Genomic DNA, 20,865 nt, shown 5'->3' with positions numbered 1-20,865 from the left:
AACTGAAGTTGCTTGGTCCATTGCATCATTGATAATCGCGTGATCTTATCGAGATAGTACATATTTTTTTCCAAGGTCGATCGTCATTATGCTAGCTGTAATGATAAGTAGTAAGGCGTAAAAAGCTATTAGGTATCCGAAGGATATTCTCCATCTCGTGCCAGCTCTTTTTCTTCTTTATTCTCGTTAAGAAGACTTTCGACGTGAAAGCGGGATTCTTCAGGCCAGTCAACGGAAGACGTAAAGCTGAAGCGAGGAGATGTCGGCTTCGCGGATGGCTTTCTTCCATCGTCTTTTCGTTTCATGGGGTTTTATCTCGTTTTCTTCATCCCGTATTATTTGTTCGCGCCGCTTTTCCATCTGAGAGAGAAAGATAAACCGAGAAAAGAAGCGGAAGAAAGGGAGATGGCAAAAGAAGGGGTGCCGAACGAGAGAGATGAAGGAAAGAAAACACAGACAGCGGTCGTGTTTCTCTTCTCCGTGATGCTCTATCCTATTACACGCGTGTGCTCGATCAATGATCGCATCAAACCGTCGAGAATGGTTAAGGCGAACGCGAGCATTGGATATAAAGCGTTTTCCAATTTTTGCAAGTGTTCCGGTCGAATTTTTTCCCGCGCAGACCAGGTTGTCCTAGTTCGTCGTATTTTCATACAGTCATACGAAAACGTTTGTCGTCTCTGTAATTGTTTTTCACAATGACTTCCCCGTCGTTAGTAACGAAGTTACCGTCGTCGTTGTGAAAACTTTTGTTTTATTTCATAGCGCGGAGCTTCGAAACATAAAAGATTCTATTCTCCATCCCAACGACGAAAGAGAACGACGATTTTTCAGTTACGGCACCGTAAAATTTACCTATTCGTATTTGAACCAGCGAGTCCGTAAAAATGCTATCTATTATGTCGTAGAAATCTGAAGTAACAACCGTAGTCAAAGGAAAAAAGGAAGAACCAGAAAAGAACGAGATTCGAGTGTTTTACACGAGCGAATTTCATTGCCGCTCAATGTCTGATCGAGTATCGTATAATACTACTTACTGTTAATCTCTGATCTATCTTAATCCGGGACATTTAAGCCTTGTTGCTAACTTTTGTATTCAAAAATAATAAAACAACACAAAGATATTTATCGAAATAATGACACTTTACGAACCTCCTAAAAAAGCTAAACATTTTTTTAAACATCTGCACCGTCTATATCTATATCTATAAAGTAGCTCACAGTACAAAAGTTGAACGTACCCTATTTTTCGCATCCCCGATATTTGTTTGCCGCGTGTATCATCCAACAACGTTGCATCTGCTAATTATTTCAAGCGCCATATTTAAGGTATAGCTGTCAAGTCGTAATTTCTTTCCTCGCGGATCGATGCTCTACGTTGTTAATGGGAGAAATGGAAAGGTGCACGAACACTTGGCACGGTCGGTGGCCGTATGTACGTACGAACGGAGAAGGAAAGGATTTCGCGAAGGTACAGGCAAAGGTAGAGGTCGTGGATGAAGTTGGCGGGACCGAGGAGGAGGACAGAGAAGGAGGTGGGTTTGGGGGGCGGTCCGGGACGAGTAAAGGGGTTGGAAAAGGGGCGACTCCGGCAGTCAGCGGGTTAAAGCCGCTCCGAGCGGGTGTTCCATGTGCGTTGCCTCCGCTTCCATGAAATTCCGACGGAATGTCGCGCAAAGAATGCTGTCGACGACGCCGTTGACTCACGTGTTAATCGCCTTGGATAGTTTACGTGATTACATCTTACTCTTTGGCGTTACAAGTGATGTTTTGCTTCGATGATCCTCGAGTCGATGTATCGACGTGTTCACTTTAAGCTGTTCTACAAACTAAAAAGCAAACTAACTTTCCGACTAACGTTCTGTCTGTGACATGTGTTATTTAACGAACGTACAGTGACCGCGATGTGTGATTCTTTGAATGGATAACGAATCCAGGCTCGATTTATTTAGAAGATCGAGAACAGTTTTCGAAACATCAAAGTACACTACGAAAGGAGAAACGTCTCGATCTTGCGATAGCGTTAATATTTTTCGCATATTTACTACGACACTCTGATCGAGTTACGTCATTTTATCGGAGATTTTTGTTCTTCTTCAATGGCTTTTTCGTAGAGACAAACTGGTTTCGCTTTGAAGCTATTTGAAGGTATATAAAACGGTTTTCATCCGTGACGAGACTTATTTCAATGGTATTGTTCGTTGAAAATAAATTTCGAATTTAACGACTTTTGGGATATTTTGATGGAGTATACTCAGAAATCGCGATGGTCCCTTTATTGACCCGATGTTTGAACTTTTCTAAACGTAGTCGGCACATGTATCGGCGTAAAAGTTCTTTGACACGACTAATGGGTTAATGCAGCCTTTGCCTCCCGTAGAAAAAATTACCGGTCTATATATCATAAACAGCACGATGAGTCACCGTACCATTACGTTCGATAACACGTATACTATACTCATATGCTTATCAAATCTTGCTTTCCGAGGAAATGTAAATTGTTTGCATCACTGTCTGTAAGGTTTGAGTCCGATTTATTACGAAAAAAAAAACAAACACATCGCATCGTCTCGGTAAAAAATAACCAGCTGAGCAATTGATGGTTTTTTTTTCTCGGCGTTTCGTTCCCCTGAAATCAAAATTCTCTTACTCGTATAAAAGATTAAGCTGTTAGTAAATATTTACCTTGCCTAGAGTTTTCGGTAGTGGAAATCGTATTCATGGAGATCGAACTAAATTTATGGCATAAATTTTGTACATATATCAAGAGAGATTTATGTATTGGTCAGCTGTCAGCATTCGCCTAAACAACCGAATTTTTAGAATGATTCTCCTGACAAGAATTCGACGTGCTTTAAAGCAAAATAACGCGGTTTAGGTAAAATGGTTAATTGCGGATTTGCACATCAGGATAGCGTGCGATGCTTCATTGAATAAGTTTATCTTAACGGAAGCTAATATTTACGAAACAAAACTTTAGAGAAATTCGATGTTCCGAAGCAGTGCCGACGACGATTAAACTTGAAGGGTCGATCGAACCTAGCTTTTAAACAGTACGTAATTACGATCAGTCTTTCACGAAGAGAAAAACTTTTTTAATTTCGTCGATTGGTTTTTACGATGCACAGAATCGAATAAAAATGACTCGTTAATTAACTCCGTTGCGAAACTTTTCGTGTCACCGTTTCGACGAAAACAAAATAAAAGAAATAAGTGAAACCAGGAAAAAGTATAATATCGCTGAAAAATTGCATTATTATGTGAGATATATAATAAATTGAGTGAAACGTAATCGCATGACATTCACAATCGATATTTCTTGATTAATTGCAAACTAATACGTATACGAGAATCGTAGAATTTCGATATTACTTAATGGGAATGATTAAATCCAGACAAGTCCTTGTATCGTGAAATTTCGTGGCTGCAACGTATCGTTTCGGTATCGCCGAATCGACCAACAATAGAAGAAGTAACAAAACCAGAAAAAAGTGGGGTATGGGGAAAAACTAAATCGCTATAGACGGTGCAATTAACTCGTTGACAGATGTTCACCTCGCAAATCAATCGTGTGTCTGGTTCAGACGGATCAGTCACGTGCGCATGTTTGGCATCATAAATGCACTTGACTGCAACCATTTTCTGTGCGGTTGCATAACCAGCCTCTCGGGAAAATTGCGTTAATTGCAGCCCAAATTTTCCAGCTTCCATTTTCACGCTGATAAAGCCATTGTCCGTTGCGTCAAAGATGCGTCCTCCTCGGAGATTGTAATCTCTTAATCCATACGAGAAGAGCGACTACAGAGATGATTAAACAACCGACTAGATGTAAATATACTTCCAGAGAATAAACCATTCGTGTTTGTTATTCATCGGGATATCTGTACATCAGGAGATTATTTATGAACGTTATCGGGTAACATCGCGGTATAACGAAACGATGTTTCATACAGGCTTACTAGATTCGGGATAAGATAATAATTTTAACGAAATTATCGATTGGTGTCTGAAAAAGTTGGGCGAATAAGCGGTCTGGCGTTATACTACCGGCGTTTGGAAAATAAACGGGGCACTGGCTGAAAAAAGTCTGTCGTGATCCATGTAGGAAGATTAAACGGAAAACTCGAGGACGGTGTATTACGTATTGCCAACAGTGTTGTGTTTCCATGTTAAAAACTAAGTTTAAAAACCACCGCAAACTTTGACATTGCCGTCGCGTGTAATTTTGAACTTTCCAACAAAAGAGGCGAATAAAGTTGTAATAAAGCAGATAGACTGTACCCCGTAAACACGTCATTTTTCATCCGATGTTTTTCCAGAAAACAGATTTCATTCTCGCCGACGAATTTATATGAGATATCACGTTGGTGGTGCTTTCGAAGTAAAACTGGTGCACGGTGAAACTGGAACGAACTACATCTTTACCTCTGCGATTCGTCGGTTACTCGAATAATTCACATCGATGAAACGATCGGTGTGCAGGAAGCCGGTGATTGTGAAAGTTCCGCGGCGCGTTGAGATCAAACCCTCGAATTCGCAATTAAAATTGTTCGAAATTCTACCAGTCGACAGACAGTCGGCCACGTACTTAACCGTGTTCTTCGTTGGTGATTAGAAGGGAAAGAATGGTAAAACTGGGCGAGGAGAAGTGAGCGAATCGAAGCTCGCGGCTCCAGATAAGAGAGAAAAAGGTGTTTTAACGAGCGGACTGAGACGGTGGTGGTTCGTGGTGATCGATCCGCGTTATTTGCGGTGTATAATAGCGACGCGAGTGGGCCCAGCGTCAATTTGTCTCGCTTCTCACTAAGAGGTTGCCGGTCGACGACGAGGATTCATCGATCGATCGATCGGCTTGCGCGGGCCACGCGTATTGCTCGTGGACACCCGCTTGCAACGTGCTGCTGTTCCTACCGTCACCAACCATGCATCCGCGATCACCCGAATACGGTTGTTCCGGCATCGGTGAAGGATCGTCGAGTGGATCGCCGAATTGACAGAGAAGGCTTGCTCTGTTAAGCATCGGAGGCCTCGGCAACACTCTCGTGTATGCGTTACCGCCGGCGGGTGTTAATTAGCAGACATGTATGCCCACGTGCATGGTGATAACGGCATGTGCTGTTATCTGCCTACCGTACTCTACCTCGAACGATACCGTAAGTTCTTCTTTTGTACGTTGTCGCCCTTGGTAGTCAAGAATCCTCGGACTTTCTGTTCAACTTTACCTTTCTCTGTGTATTATCACTGTTGAATTTTTATACAATTTGTTCGGTTTTTAAAACGCGTGGTTAACCGCGAAGATTACAGATAGCGGGAAGGTTCCCGCAGTTATTCTGAAAATTGTGATTTCAACGTTTACGAATATATCTTGCGAAACGAAATCGGATGAATCCGATAATATTGATATATTTGATATGTATTATCGGTAAGCATGTCCTTTGTATTTGTCCGAGAAACGATTTAAAGTTTACGATGGAAAATAAACATATTTTTGTCCTTTACTTACCGTTTCTTTGTTACGGTCGATAGACGATCAAGGAAAAGGTAACGTTGTTCCGTTGTAAGTTGGTTGCGATACTTTGTGCAAAAAGGAGGATGCAGTACCATGAATCCATTTCATGTGAAATACGTTTTCGTAGTTGAACGTAAACGATCACGGGCTCGGTAGCGAGTATCCTTAAGCGATGGAATATATTCTTGGGCGTATTAGTTTGGAGAATGGTGAGATTAGCGTTATTTTAAGGCGGCCGGGCCGAGCGCTAAACGAGCAACGAACCGGCGGAAGAGAGCGGACGTTAACACGGGCCCCAAACTTATTTAGGGAAAAGATAGCGAAAGGTTTTGCATAATGAAGCAGTTAAAGTACGGCTTTCGTTAACGCGGAGACGTTAGCCAACACGGCTCAGGTAAATGTTATAGCATCGTAACCGAATAAACGAATGGTGAACCGAGATTGTTTATGTCTTTCGTGTAAATTTGCGGAAATTTATTTTCTCGTCACGATTCGGTATCACCAGATCGTGTGCAAACTGTTTGATAATTTACTCGATACACGTCGCTTATTTTTCGCATCGTTTTACGCCGGAGTTCGTTTCTGAAAAAATTATCAATCAATCTTCTTGACGATCGGTGACGACAAATTTTTCAAGGGATGAGTTTCAATTGCTTTAGAATATACAAAATACGTTAATTGCGATGCAATTAAAAGTGTGCTTGGTATTTGTTTTATTACTGCGGCATAAACAGTTACGGCGGATAAAAAATAAATAACTTTCCAATCTTTCCAGTTTATCGATAATCTTCTTTTTTATTCATTTCTTCACCCAACTGGCGCTTCCAACGTTTAACGAAGGAAAGAGACGAGGAGCGACGTATGTCGAGGTTTGAGTTGTGAGAATCTTTTTTTCGGCGCTTGATGATTTATATGGGGATAGTAATCGGTGATAAACGCTAAAATACTAATTAAACTATCGTAATTTAATTCTCGTTAGTTCGTTCAAAAACGCGGATACGTGTTGTGCCGATGAAAAATGCATGTAGTGTTAACATTCAATCATTATTTGACTAACCGTTCCATTATTGTTTCGACGTTTATTTCGCTGTTAGAGAAGAAATATACTTTTAATTGTCAAGAACGAAGAAAATTGCGAAATGCATGGTAATTATACTTGCATTTTCCTCGGTCCGTTCAAAGTGCAACGAGAATACCTTTGGAACGAATTTAGTTTCGCGTTAACTCTCCATCCAACTTGACGAGGATTCAATGTGCGAATTATATTTCGATGGGACCAGAAAGAAATAGAGGAGCGGATAATGTTTATGAGAAATATTTGAGATATTGCGGTAGGGTCAGGGTGTTTGTTTTTACGGCATTTTCAATGGTCGACAATGGAATCGGGACAAATGGACATTGAGATTATCGCGGTTTCACGCTATGGTTGCTCCAGACGACTGCTCGGTGGGCGGAGGATCGTTTCAGCTGTCACGCGCAGAATGGAGATTAAATTGGCACTGTTTGTACGATCGTCTTCGGTGCTCACTTGTGATTGTTCTTTATTATCATTCGCGTATAATAATGAATGGTCATGTGAAAGAAACAGACTTCGAAATTGTTGGAAATTGTGAATTTTTATGCCTATTCCTTCTCGATCAAACGGAGAGGGTAGCGGCTTTTTTCCCTGGCTACACTGTGATTTTAGGTAAGGAGCTAACGGGAAAGTTATTGGGTCTGGATGAATCTCTGTTCGAGATAAAAGTATGGGGAATATTGATAACGTATAAAGTAATTAAATGGTAGATGTGAAAAGATCGGTTCGTATATTATTCAAATATAATCAGTCATGCTTCATTATTCATATCCTGTTCATGTTCTTCGATAAAAGTTTCTACGAAATGGCGGAGATTATTGGAGCCTACTTTTTCATTGCGTTATCTATCGACGGAGGAAGAATCGATTCAGAAAACATTCTACCGGCAATCACGATCTTATAGCCTATATGTTATCCTAAGGACGTTTTCGATCTACTGATCCCTTTGATCGTTGGACTAAGATCATTCACTGGAACAGGAACATTGTGTAAAGGCTCGTGTCGCCTCGATCCTAGAATATTCCCAATAATTTCTCAACTTTCCATAAATGCTACCTTCTGGCTGACTTTTCAAACCGTGAAGCGAGCCAGCTGCATTTTGATTCAATTCGATTATCTTAGAATTTCTTAAATACGATGGAAACGTATTTCGTATTCGTCTTCCGATTAATCGTTTCGTGATAAACGGCGGCTGTTTATTATAATACAGAATATCTGATACTCATTCTCTTCCTATGCATTCTTCACGGGAAGCAATTTACGATTCTCGGTGGAGATACCGTGCAACATTTTTCCACTTTACTGTCACGGTGGTGGCACGAATAGAAAAAATTGCATGAGTTACTGTCAAAACCGTAGCTCGTTATAAGAATCCAGATTTTGTGGCTCCCTGGGAATCTTTTCATTACGCGAAGTAGTTTAATCGCTATATTCTGCCACTGTTAGTTTTGTAATTTCAGTATCAATGTTAATTCATAAAGATGATAAAAATAATAATAAAACTGGGGGTATAAAGTTAGGTAAGTGTGTTTGATATTTCGTCCAATTTTCAGGACCTTAAATATTGACCGAGATATAAACTTAAATATTGACACGCGTTAGCATGATGGAAACTCGCGTTTAGCGAAATATATTTATTCATTCCAACGTGTATGTATAATTTATGCCTGAATGGTATGAAACTTCTGATACTAAATTACGGGTACGTCGCTCATGCAAATTGAACGCGGTCGGGGACCCGAGGATGCAAATGTACTACCTCCCGAATGTATACCAACGTGCCGAACAAATGAGTTAGATAATAGCAACAGAAAAGTAGGGGACTCGCATAGGGAAGAAAAGGGAAGAAAAGATCGCGAAAAGGGAGAAAGAAGGAAAGCATCAAGTGGAAAAGCCGACTGGATGTCACGGATCCGTTTTCCTTTCCTGACAGCGGTAACGTGCAGAACCTTACCAGGAGGAACATAAAATTCTTCCTCTCTGTGTGGAACGTAGGTATTTCTTCTTTTTCTCTCTCCTCCTCTTTTCACCTTGCTTCGCTCCCAGAGTTCTTTCTTCGTGTTCTTTTCACATTGATTATTTTCTTTCACGTTAAAACTGACATTAAATTGATTACGTTATTAAGTTTCGCTCGCCCGTGTTTCATTCTAGAGCCGTGTTAATTAGAAAACTCGCGAAACCACGTGAAGCTTATTACGCGGAAGAAAGATTTAAAACATATCGCAATTCTCTTTTTTTCTGTGTAATCTACGGTGTTTTACATGTGGATGTTTTGTATTACGTTCTAATGAAAATTCTTGCGAAAGAAGAGAAATCTTCTCATACTTTTCGATACTTTGGCGTGTTGATTTTTAAGTATTCGGAAGGGTTTGTCGTCATTCACGGAAGAGATATAGGAGAAAAAGTGGCACGGAATATTAAGGGGAACCGAATTACTTTTTTATCTCGACTTAACGTCAGCCAATCGACTCCCCAAAGGAAATTTATTACCTTTAATTTTTCTCGTTTTTTCTTCTTGAGTCACGGCTGAGAGGTTTGATATTTTCTTGCGATTTTCATCCCGGTTGCTGGCAAAGAATTACTTTCTACTCAATGAAGATGACGGCCTATCAAATGGATCTTTCCTGTAATGCATGAAGGAGAAGTCTCGAACGCTTTAATAGACGATGTAGTTTGACACATCGATAAAAATGGAAGAAAGATAAAAAAGAACAAAAGGTAAGACTATTAATCCTTGATTCAAAACTGATACCTATTGTACCGATATATTCTCTGTAGAAGATTCGATTCACCGTTCAATATAAGATTCCTTTCGCTTCTCTTTCCTAGAAATCGTGTTCGTAATAACGTGTTAGCAGAGAAGCAAAATAAGGAACTAATGAAATGTATCAACAATTTGCTAAGCAATTAAGCTAACCACTAAAATACTATTTGATAGCATACGAGTTCGTTTATACAATTTTGTTGTTTTTTTTCTAGATTTCATGGATGTTAACCAATTTATTGATAGCTATTTAAAATCAAGACAATAATCTGTCCTCTTCTCTTATATCCTATTCAAGTTTTTAAAGTTTATTCAGGATTTTAGAGCATGGACGGAAAGCGGATAGATTTTATATAATAGCAAATTGATATACGCGTTTTGTAGAATCAAAAAAGAAAATGAAAACAAATTTTTTTAAATCTCTTTGGTAAAAAGATTTTGTGTATCGATACTCGTAACTTTATTTCCCGTGGAAAGCAATTTCAACTTTCTGGCAATGTATATTAAATATCTGGAAGTATCGGTATTTTCTGACTATACGGTCCTTTCTGACTAAAATGCCAAGCCAATCTTTCATTCTATAAAACCATTTCCTTTAACGCGAATTTTTATCGTGTAAAACAGTTCCTACTTCGCGGAAAAACGAATTTCCCGGATTTCGATGCATCTCTGAGTCACGTTCAGCCGCATTTGTCTCACGCCGGTGTGTTTTCGCGACATGGGAGGAGGCGGGATCCAATTATTCGAAATTTCCATAATTCTAGAACTACAGGGCCCGTATTCCTGTAGCCCGTAAATTCCGAAAATCTGTATTCCGCTGTTCCCTTGTTTATCTTACGCGCCAGACGCCAGTGTCGGTAATATGATGGCCTGGATTAAACGTCTGCGAATTCTCGCGCAACTTCCAATTGATTCGCGTCTAAACCCTCTGCTTTTCGTCCCCCATCGAGTCGGATCTGAATCTTGATCCCCGATCCTTTTCCATTGCTTCGAATCGAATCGAATCATGTTCGAGGATTATTCACAGCACATCCGAAACAATAATTTAACCTGTCACCACGAGCCGTTTGATGCGCCGTTCTCTACGTTTGCTCGTTGGAATTTACGATGTATTTAAAGGGTGGTGTTCCTTTGGTACGTGTAACGTATATCCGACGGTGGTATATCATGGATCATCGGCCAGAGGGACGTTTCATCCACTATTTTTCATGGAGTTTCGAAATGACAAGCATCGTTCCATTTACGTTTTGTACACGCTTCTATAAAGCATGATAAATGTTCCGGCTTGTGCGGTTTTGCGTGTATCCTGTTTGCATAAACTTAGCCCAAAGAGTGTTTCGTTCCGCGATATTACGGACGCACGTAAAGAATTCCTACGATTTTGGTTTACGACGGAGGGAGAAGTCCGTCCGTCATTCTGACAAACATGAGGTAGCAAGGGCGTGTCAGATAAATTTCACTGTTCATTACTTTAGCCACTTATTCCACATTTGTAGGTTCACTAATTGATTTTCCTTTGTGGAAGATTGGAGGAGAAGGATAAAGATGTGTGAGACTTAACTATCGTTTGATAATTAATTTTTTATATAACTGGTATTCATTGCAAATTGTGAGCTTATACGAACTTTTTTTCTACGAACAAGCTAATGATCAGTTTCTAATATACTAAAAAAAACATACTAAATGTACTAACCAGTACTAGGTATTCCAATTGCGATTGAGCATAATTTCAATTATATGTGTAAATTATTATCTTATAACGAATATGTATCATCTGTTTATGTTAAAACGAAATTACACTGGCTGAGAACTATTCTGTCCGTTAACATGATTTTGATCGCAATTCTGTCTTGGTTATGTAAAAATATAAAATCTCTACCGCGTAGAAAATCAAGGTTTAATTTAATTGTTGTGACTGTGCATTGCATTTTCAATGGATTAAATCATAGTTGCCATGATTTTTCTCACGTTAAATAAAAGATGTAATTAAAAACGAAAGTTTACAATGATTTAAACGTTTCATCGTCGCGATGATTGTGAGAAACGTTGTCGAGACACGAATTCCGTAATTCACTTCGATAATTAGCGTGCTTTAATTAGACGCACGTCGACGAAAGGGGACGTCCTTTAATTATTGCGTGCGAACTGTGTCACCAGCGCACGTGTTAATGAACGACGAAAATAATAGCGTCTTCGTTCATTTGTTTCCGTTCTTATGGTCGTGTCTTTCGTTTTAATCCAGATCTTGAATTAACGTTCCAGGGAAAGCCTAAATTAGTTTCTGCGTTCCACTCTCTGGACATTTCAAATTTCTGCTTGACGTTTCTGACGAGCGTTGAGTTATTTAACACGATATTAAAAGAAAAGGATCATCTAATATCATTTATTAAACATACATTCGTTGTTGTGATTTTATACAAGATACAAATAAGATGACAATTTAAATAAGATAATTACGAAAGATTGATGATACCTATTTTACGATATACAAACTCGTACAAACCAATCTCGAAGTGAAAAAAAGAGGAGAGATAAGGGAAAACAAATTTTCGTTTCCTCTGTTTAATATTATGCTAGGACAGTTCACATCCTTTCTCAAAAATCGCTTTTCATTAAAAAACAGTGGCTCCTGTTTCCAGTTGTGTTGTTTTCTTAATTAAGTCTTTTGAATTTATTTCGTTCCTTAAGGAAAGAGTTAAAGAGTTTTGAATTTCGCATCATAAATAGAAAGGAAATTCGTTTCTAAACTCGGTCGCGTGAAACGTTGAACGCTCCGTGAATCGTTTTTACAGTCTCGTGTCAACGGTCGAGCCTGTGCTTACGACGGAGAAAAGAATTTCGTTAATTATCGAGGATCTCATGTAAGAAACGCGTCTTTGTAACTGAAGGAGGAACAGCCACATTTGCTTGAATCATAAAGACGAAAAAAATAGTCGTGCTTGGCACAGTTTCATTGCTGTTCACCAAGGTAGATGACTTTACCTATTACTACGTTATTACACCTGAGAAATTTTCTCTTTATTGCTAAACCTAATACCATGTGGAGCTACGTGCAACTATACACCAAAATACAGACACATTAAAAGTAGCAATTTGATGTACAGTTTACCAGAGAGTTAATTCGAAATTGATCTTTTGAATAGCATAAGCCGTTCTCTTAGTATTAATAAATAGTATATCGTATGTTTGTACGTAATTTGAGTTCATGAGATTAAACATATCGGAGAATTCGAAACTATTACAGAATTATATTATAAGATACTCTCGTTATACTGATAACTGACGGTTATCGTATCTTGATTAAATTCGGATTTTTGCGATTTAAAGTACTTGGAAATTGGAAAGCAAATTTTTGAAACTGGAATATAGAATGATTTATCTGAAAAGTAATAGATGGTGCGTATAAAGAATAAAGTTTATATACGTTTATCGTAAATTTATATACGTTTCAGCGTGCATTCAAATGGATTTATGTAAATCTCGCACGCTAACGTTATCAACACCTAACGCGATTTAAGTTTTACGGCGTATATGCCTATAACGCATCACATGTACCATGAAACGTGTATACGTTCTTGTAAAGGATATCCATACCCGGCTGATTTTTTTCGTTTATGCGGAAAGTGGTTTTCCCATTTTACGGTGTACCCGAGATGACGCAAAAATGGAACACACGGAAAGGAACGCTCGTTACACGTACGTATGCCGAGCTTTTCAGAAATCAAAGTGCCTCTTTGACTCTTACACCGGCACGCCGACGAGCTGCTTCGATTTCCAAACTCTCGCGTTTGTTCCGTGAATTTCTTTAATTTACAAGTTCATTTTCTAAGTGTTTCATTTTAATTGTGAGATTTGTGATCGACAACTTTTTATTTTTGGAAATCATACCAATACGTATTTATTTCGTTTAACCTTACGCTACGTTATTTATTTCTCCAATTGTTTTGGAGTAGTTTCGATGTAACGTCCTATTACAGTGTCAAATGTCGCAGCTTAAAGTGTAATATAGCAAATTATTAAATTTGCAGTTAACGAATTCGTGAAACAAAGAATTGGCGAAATTACGCTTTAGCTGATACGATATTCTTAAACACGCTATTCAATGAACATGTTCAGGCCCTCTGCCTTGCAAATTTCAAGCGTTTCGAGCAAAGAAACATCTACAAATTGGCCCCGAAAAAGCCAAAGGTTGCTTTCGGAATGGAGCATTTATCGGTAATTGGCCCCTTAGCGTTCTCGTTTAACGGAACGGTTAATGATAATTAACTCAGCTCGTTAGAAGGATCCGCCTAGTTATCTAGAAAATGATTTTTGCGTTACAGCTTATGTCTTCCTTACTTGTTTTCAGTTGCGTGGAACAATGCCGCTATTATCTACTTTTACATTACAAAAATATTACAATATCAAGGAGCTTGATAATTAGAAATTTACATTCAATCTGAGTCCATAACAGTATCGCTGTTTCAACCACTCGCGGAGAAACGCGATCGCAAGAAAGCACGTCAACGAGAGGCGTAAACTCTCGTTACGATTAGATAATAGACGCCACGAAATGATCGAACCCCTCTGTTTCTGTTACGACAATAGGGGTGGTTCAACTGAATTTACACTGAATTAACAGGTATAAAATACTGTTTATTCCAACAACTTTATATAGAAAAATAGTTACACTGTTGCGTATGTATAAGTGAAGTAACTGACTGATTTAAGGTATGAAACTCGGTAATGACGTATTGACTATTCTAACGGTGAAGAATAAGTATAGAACTGTTGATGACTGCTTGAACACTTGCTCGAGAGTGCTGGACTGCCCTTAAGGTGTCTCGGAGGAAAGCTTGGTGTGGGTGTGCCCTTTGACCGATGAACGCGGATTCGTTGTTCACACTTTTCGTCCAGGAAGTGAGGGTAACGATCCGCGATGCTGATTGGTTATGATCCATTCTGATGAACAGGATATGCAGAAGTCTCCCACCAACGTAGAGCAACTTTGCTCCTGACGAAAGAAACAGCCTTTTCCGATGGACATGTGTTAGCTTTTCCCATCTGGTGACTGTCCGCTTTCTCTGTGATTCTTAAGAGCGCCTAATAAACTCAAGGACTTTTCCAAGACCCAGCCATAAACTGAAAATACTTTTAGAATTAGAGAATTCTCCAAACATGCAATTTGACTGGCAAACATGTGTGGAAACAATGAAGCTGAAAGTTAACGTCTTATGGTGGGTCCGTGGGTCTATTGAGAATCGGGAAGACTAGGTTGGCTGTTGGCTGCCAGGTAGCGAGGGCTGGCGTGCAGATATCATAACAATCGCCGAGAACATTATTAAGAAGACGTTTATTAAAGTCTTCCAGTACTGACATGACTTTTGAAAGGTATTTAAACATCCTAGCTTGCAATTTTAATTGCCACGTTCTCTCTACCAACAACATAATTAACGATCATGAAATCTTTATTAACCCTGCAGATTGTGTGGCCGTCCTGTCAGATGCACGTGAAATCTTTTGACAACTATTTTTGGACAGACATGTTATAAAGCTTGGCGACAAGAGTACACGTTAAACCGAGCAACATTATGGATGAGACATATTAGATTCATTCAACAGCAACGTGTCAGCGGTTTGAACTTGGTCATTGACTCGACAAGATTTATACTCGCGTAAAACGTTATTACACAATGTGTTGAATGATAATCGCATTATCCTCTAGCTTCTAGTGCAATTAATCATATTTTGCGTCTCTCGTACTACGAGGTCACGCGACGACGATCCATTCTTCCGAGGAAAGTTCCTCGATTCAAAGTACATTTAACTCGAATTCAGACGAAAGGATATCCGTTGCTTGGCGCACAGTTTGGAAGTTGGTGAATTCATCGAAGTAGAAGGGACTCGTGAGTGGTGGGGGTCGATGGAAGGAGAACGAAACCGGCAAGAGTCGTGAAAATTCGCATTATCATCGGAAGAGAAACATTTATGTCGTTGTTTGCGTGGCGCAGCGCACCGTAATTTTATCCGTTAGCATATTGTGCTAAAAACAAAAGAAGGTCGTGAGTTCTCTCGGAAAGGAAGTGAAAGAAGAACGTACGGACGGACAAGAGCTGATCGATCCCTTCTGTAACTTTAGGATTTGCGGAGGAAGTAGTACGAATCAACAAGTGCGCCGACCACTCATTCACGATTGTCTAAACTATCCGGAAGGAAATCGTCGAGATGATCTGCAGATTTTCAACAATGTTTGAGTAAAACCCGCGGACCGATTATAAAAACTCCTCGTGATGGATGAAATATTTGAACATGAGAGAAATACTAACGGATGAGTTCTTTGAGGATTATGAGTTAAGAAACGACGATAGAGACTGTAATTTCTAAAAACTAATAATTTTTTAACGTACAAAAATTAAAGTGGGAGATTCTTGGGATTTTTACATACAAATTTAAACTATCTATAACCTTTTCCGTGCTCTAGAATGCTCTAGTATTTTTAATATCGAAAACAAAATAATCATAAATTTCACACTAATATCCTACTATCTCCATTGGGTACCCATTGGTATTTCCACTATTCTTTGTGAATCAGCGTTGAATGCATATGGGAATCTAAAGTATTTCCTTCTGTTCTTATAAAGTTGCCATTGCCTCTTACTTCGGGCAATGTGAGAGGAAATGGCGAGAAAATGGTGTGAAAATGGCCTGCAGATGTTCATCGATTCGTTCCTATGTTTTAACTATTTTTACGTGTATCTTTCTCTTTTTGTCTTTTTTCTTTTTTTTTTAGATAAAAGACAATTTTTCCGTTTTGAAGCTACAAAGTTCGAAAATATAAAGAAAAATTTCCAGTAACCCTCCCGGTATTATTTTTTTCTAGTAGAGAATTTCACGTGCACGACGTCCTTGTTATCATTTTGCGCTAGAAATCAGATGCACCTGTGCATCTACGTGTCTTTTATTTCTTGAAATGTTATGCATGCCCTCGTTACTTGTTTCTTTGTGCACGGAACTTTTGTCTTCTCGCGAAAACAAATGCGCGATCTACATTTTAATAGATGTCATGATATTACACAATATGTAGCAAACATTAATATTTATGTAATATCGCTATGGAATATATTATAATTATATTCTGATATTTGTGATTTAATGATGGTTTATTTACAATGAATGGATTGTACAGATGTAAACAGAAAAACGATGGTTGTTTAACATGAACTAGTCACAATAACGCGCTATAATTTAGTGGTTCACTCGCAACTCTCGCCACAACGGATCCAACGCTCTTCCTCGACAATGACTTCTCGATTTACACTCTCTGACTTCCCAACTAACAACTGATTGATTTCCCGATCGGCACTGCCTACTTTCGCATCCCTTTTGTCTTTTCTTTGACCCACCACGCACGTGTTTTGCAACCGCTCGTGGCCGAGGTCACGTAGGTCGTTTTTACAAAACTATACGATTGAAGAACGCCTCGGCTCTCGCGACATTGTATGTGGTTTAAGAACGCCTCGGCTTTCGCGACATTGTATGTGGTTTATCCCCTAACTCCTAGGCCTTTTTTCCGCGATATTACATTTATTTTAATTTAAGCATCACGATGATAAATTATACACCACTTAAATTTATAATTTTACGGAATATTTAACGAAATTAACGTACGCTCTGTAGAATACAAGACATTTTAAACTAACATTACTCAGTAGTTACCACGAATTTACATAAATTTCATGATTGCATAGTGTATTCCGCTGCATCGTTACAATCGGAAGTTCCTTCGTTATGATCTTTTCCCTTCTCCTCCATTCTTTCGCTTTCTTTGAAAGAAAAGTGATCAAAGGAATGCAATATCTCGTTGAATATACAATCATGTTCTTCCAAATTCAATTTTCCGCATATATAATATATCGTTTATTCGTATTTAGTTCATGACGGAGAAGTTACACAAACTCTAAAGCGTAATTTTCTTTTCAGAAGCTCACAGAGCCCTAGAGCTCCTCGAAGATTATCACGCGAAGCTGACGAGGCCTCAGGACAAGCAGCTGCGATTGGCCATCGAGCGTGTCATACGTATCTTCAAAAGCAGACTCTTCCAGGCGTTATTGGGTAAGCGTTTGCAACGACGTTTGACAAATCTCATTAAAAATATTCCTCGGATATTTTTTAAATATCTTCACTGTGCGTTTCATCCGGGAAATCGGTTCTCCTACATTCTCAATGTGTTTTAAAATTCGAAAAATTCCGACGATTCATGGAAGATTCAAAGGAAGCGCATGCCTCGTCCCATTCTCTATGCTTCGGCCCAATCTCATCTTATTTATCGGAACTGGCACGTTGCCTCTCGAACGCTTCTCGCGCCATTGTTATTCGGAATAAAGAGCTCTTACCGCACGATTCATTCCGTTCGCATCCTCTTTCAGACGAAAGCTCGTCCAAAATTTTGACCGAGGCTTTGTGCGATCAACGGAAAAAGAGAGAGAGCCAATATCGAGCCTAGCTTCTGCTTGAATTCAAAATTGAACATTCTTACGGGTATGCGAGATCCTTCGTGGATTTCTTTGAATACATACTTTCTTAATATCAACTCAAGATTTTTTTCTCATATTTCTCTTTATACCAGCGGGAATGACAACAATCAAGTATCTTTTAACCTACTTTTGAACTTTCCGTTATAAAAAAATATCTTTATTCTAAATTGCTTGCGAAATCGTCGATTTTTGTCATTAATTATTTTTCATTACACTTCGTTTTCATTAAACACTAATTTACCGTAATGTCTGTCGTGAACAATAACAACTATATGAGTTATGACCACGGTTGTATTCTTACAATTAATCCACGTATATTTTACAACCTTCTGATTTCTTCGAATCTGCAGAATCATGCTGCGAAAGAACTTTTCAATCATGGTGGCTATAAAAATATTCTCTTTTGGATAATGTAGGAAGTTTTCGGATCTAAATCTACCATTGACGTATTCCTAGGATATTTTGAAAACGGTAGAACGTCGCGTCGGTTTGTATCCGACACCGGAGCGTGGTAACGGTGTAAGTTACTTTGCGTACCAGATTGTCCTATTCGGTCCACTAGGTATAATGCTTCTACATAGAGGAGATTAGTCTGCTGCACGTGCGACTGTTCGGTTGCACGGATGCCGCGCTTCGCCTGTTAGTGCTGATAAACCCGAAACAGCTTCGCCTCGAGAGTCCCATCGGTGACGTGGACAATGGCCGCAAGATTACACGTCATATCAGCTACGCTAAGTACTTAACGAGATTAGAATATTCCGTGAAACACCTGAAACTAGCGTCTTTCTACCAAAGTAGCCAAACACCAGCAGCCTTAATTGCTAACAAAATGATATTCGTCGTTCGATCAAATCTTACTTTCTTAAAATCTTTTCCCCATCTTATCAGTGGAAAGTGAATTTTTGAATCATTATTACAGTCGTTTGAATTGAATTTGCAGTTCAATTTGGAAATTTACTTAGTTACGAATGATATTAATTGGACATAAAAATCAAAAGATATTGTATTTGGGTGATTGGATGAAGTATAAAGATCGATCATTTGATTAACTCTGACCCAAGAATCGATACAGGTATTGTGTCTAAGTTTCCATTTATTCTGGCAGCGTCTCTAAAAGCACAGGTAGCTAGATATTCGGAGTAGAGAACAAGGGAGAATTTTTTGAGCAATTTTCTGAATTTTCCATGCGTTCTGTACGAAGCTGCTGAATAGGCTATGTAAATGTGTGTGCGAATATTGCACACATTCTTAATTCAGCTCGCAATCTCATTGCCACTGCATACGAGAAATTTCCATTTCAAGTCGTAACTGCAACTGAAACTCTACTGCTTTGAAAATAACTAAACTAAAAAATATATACTACAATAAAACAAGTTAAATTTCATCGTTTTAATTAGTTTTTTTCGCGTTGTCATGTTTAAACTTATCATACAATACATCGTATATGTCCTCGATTGCTCATAATTCCGCAAGAACCCTTTATTACCGTAGCTGGTTTTGAGGGTAACGTCATAATTAATGATTCGAAGAAGATTGCTGCAACGTATCGTTGTTCGCATACCATAGTTTCCTGGTCAATGCCCAGAAGGTTACGCGTCACGTTGGCAACGCTAAGTACGTAACAAGGTTACAATTTAGAACTAAGCACGTAACGGTGTTATACACCGGTGAACTTAGAGACAGAAGTTTATATGGAACTGGACGACGAAATAACGACGCCGACTGAAATTGAGGTGTATTGGTCTCAGATATTTGACCTTGATCAGCAGCGATTGTACTCGGATTCGATGTCGCGTCGCTCTGATTTTCAACTTTCCCACAGTATAAGTTTGTCGTTAGCGAACTTACGATAATCACTGAACAATTGTGAAACGTAATTCACTGTCAACCGTAGAATGGTTTGACTCCAACTGCTGAATCGGAGTATCTCAAGTTTCAAACCGAAGGAAAAGTAAGAAAGAAGATTAATTGAAATAAAAGTAGTTGGGAAGAGAAACAGGAGCTCTATCCCACGCGACTAGAAGAAGATTCTAAATTAATTTACTCGAGTGTCACGATAATTGTTGTACAACAGCGCGGCTACGGTTGCAAGTGCAATCAGGTCACCGGGGAACGCCGGTACTTCTGATTTAATTTTCTCTAGACGAACAATCAGATCTTAATTATGTTTAACGCTTCTCCCGTGTCTAAAGAATAATTTGGATCACCGACGCGCGCCTTAAGAGTATTTCTCGCGAACGTCTCTCGTGTATCCTATTAATTGTCGCGTTAATGGATTGCATTGTACAACAGTCCCGATACTTTCGCATTTATGAAATTATTTTTTTCTGAAACACGTTATATTCTTTACGTTTAGACGATTTAATAACCGAGTTGAAGGCAACAAACAGAACGGATTCGCGTGTTTGGAAATGTTTCCGGCAAATTTGTTAAAGACACGTGACACACGCTCGCAAGGCACTCATGCCTTTCCTTTGGTCAGCAAACTCGAAGATAATTCGAGAGACTGTACCGCTATTTTGGACGAGTTAAAATTCTCGAGCACCTTCGGACGAGTGCTCTCAATTTATCTCTCGTCCTCCCCTTCTTTCGCTCACAGCCCTTTCCCGCTTGTTATCGTCGGCATCAGCTTCCTAACGATTATCCAGATGGATTGCGAATTACAGGACTTGAAAACGATGGAAGCTAAGAGGTGTCTTAACTCGTGAAATTGGCCAAAATGAGAAAATGGTCGATCCCTCGCGAGCAAACATCCGTGGCGGTTAACGAAATTTTTCTTGAAATTCCAGAAATTTCCTGATAATTAAAATTACGGTGATAAATTGACCTTCGAGTTTAAAGAGCTTCTCTTTCAATTTGTTTCCACCGGAAGTAAGTATGTTCCTCTAATGATCCTTCTACACACATCCTAGAAAAATCTCTGGGAAACTCGAACATTCGATGTTTCTAATCTGCCACTAGTCTTACGAACCTTTTTGTCTGGTGAAGGAATTCGGAAGCCAGA

General features: G+C 39.1%; 1 protein-coding gene across 6 annotated transcripts in view; it reads left to right on the top strand.

Moving 5' to 3' along the window:
* The window catches only part of LOC122573521 (disks large 1 tumor suppressor protein), a 533,282-nt gene that overhangs the window by 53,387 nt on the left and 459,030 nt on the right, over positions 1-20,865 (top strand). For 5 of the 6 annotated variants that reach the window (XM_043739984.1, XM_043739982.1, XM_043739987.1 and 2 more), the window contains one exon: positions 17,308-17,439. In XM_043739984.1, coding sequence (XP_043595919.1) covers positions 17,308-17,439 — 132 coding nt within the window. Of the gene's footprint in view, positions 1-5,065; positions 5,154-17,307; positions 17,440-20,865 lie in introns of those variants that run through there. The other variant, XM_043739986.1, reaches the window with a different exon arrangement.

The sequence above is a fragment of the Bombus pyrosoma genome, linkage group LG12, assembly GCF_014825855.1.
Source record: "Bombus pyrosoma isolate SC7728 linkage group LG12, ASM1482585v1, whole genome shotgun sequence".
Lineage (NCBI taxonomy): Eukaryota > Metazoa > Arthropoda > Insecta > Hymenoptera > Apidae > Bombus > Bombus pyrosoma.
This window is presented reverse-complemented; position numbering and strand designations above follow the sequence as displayed.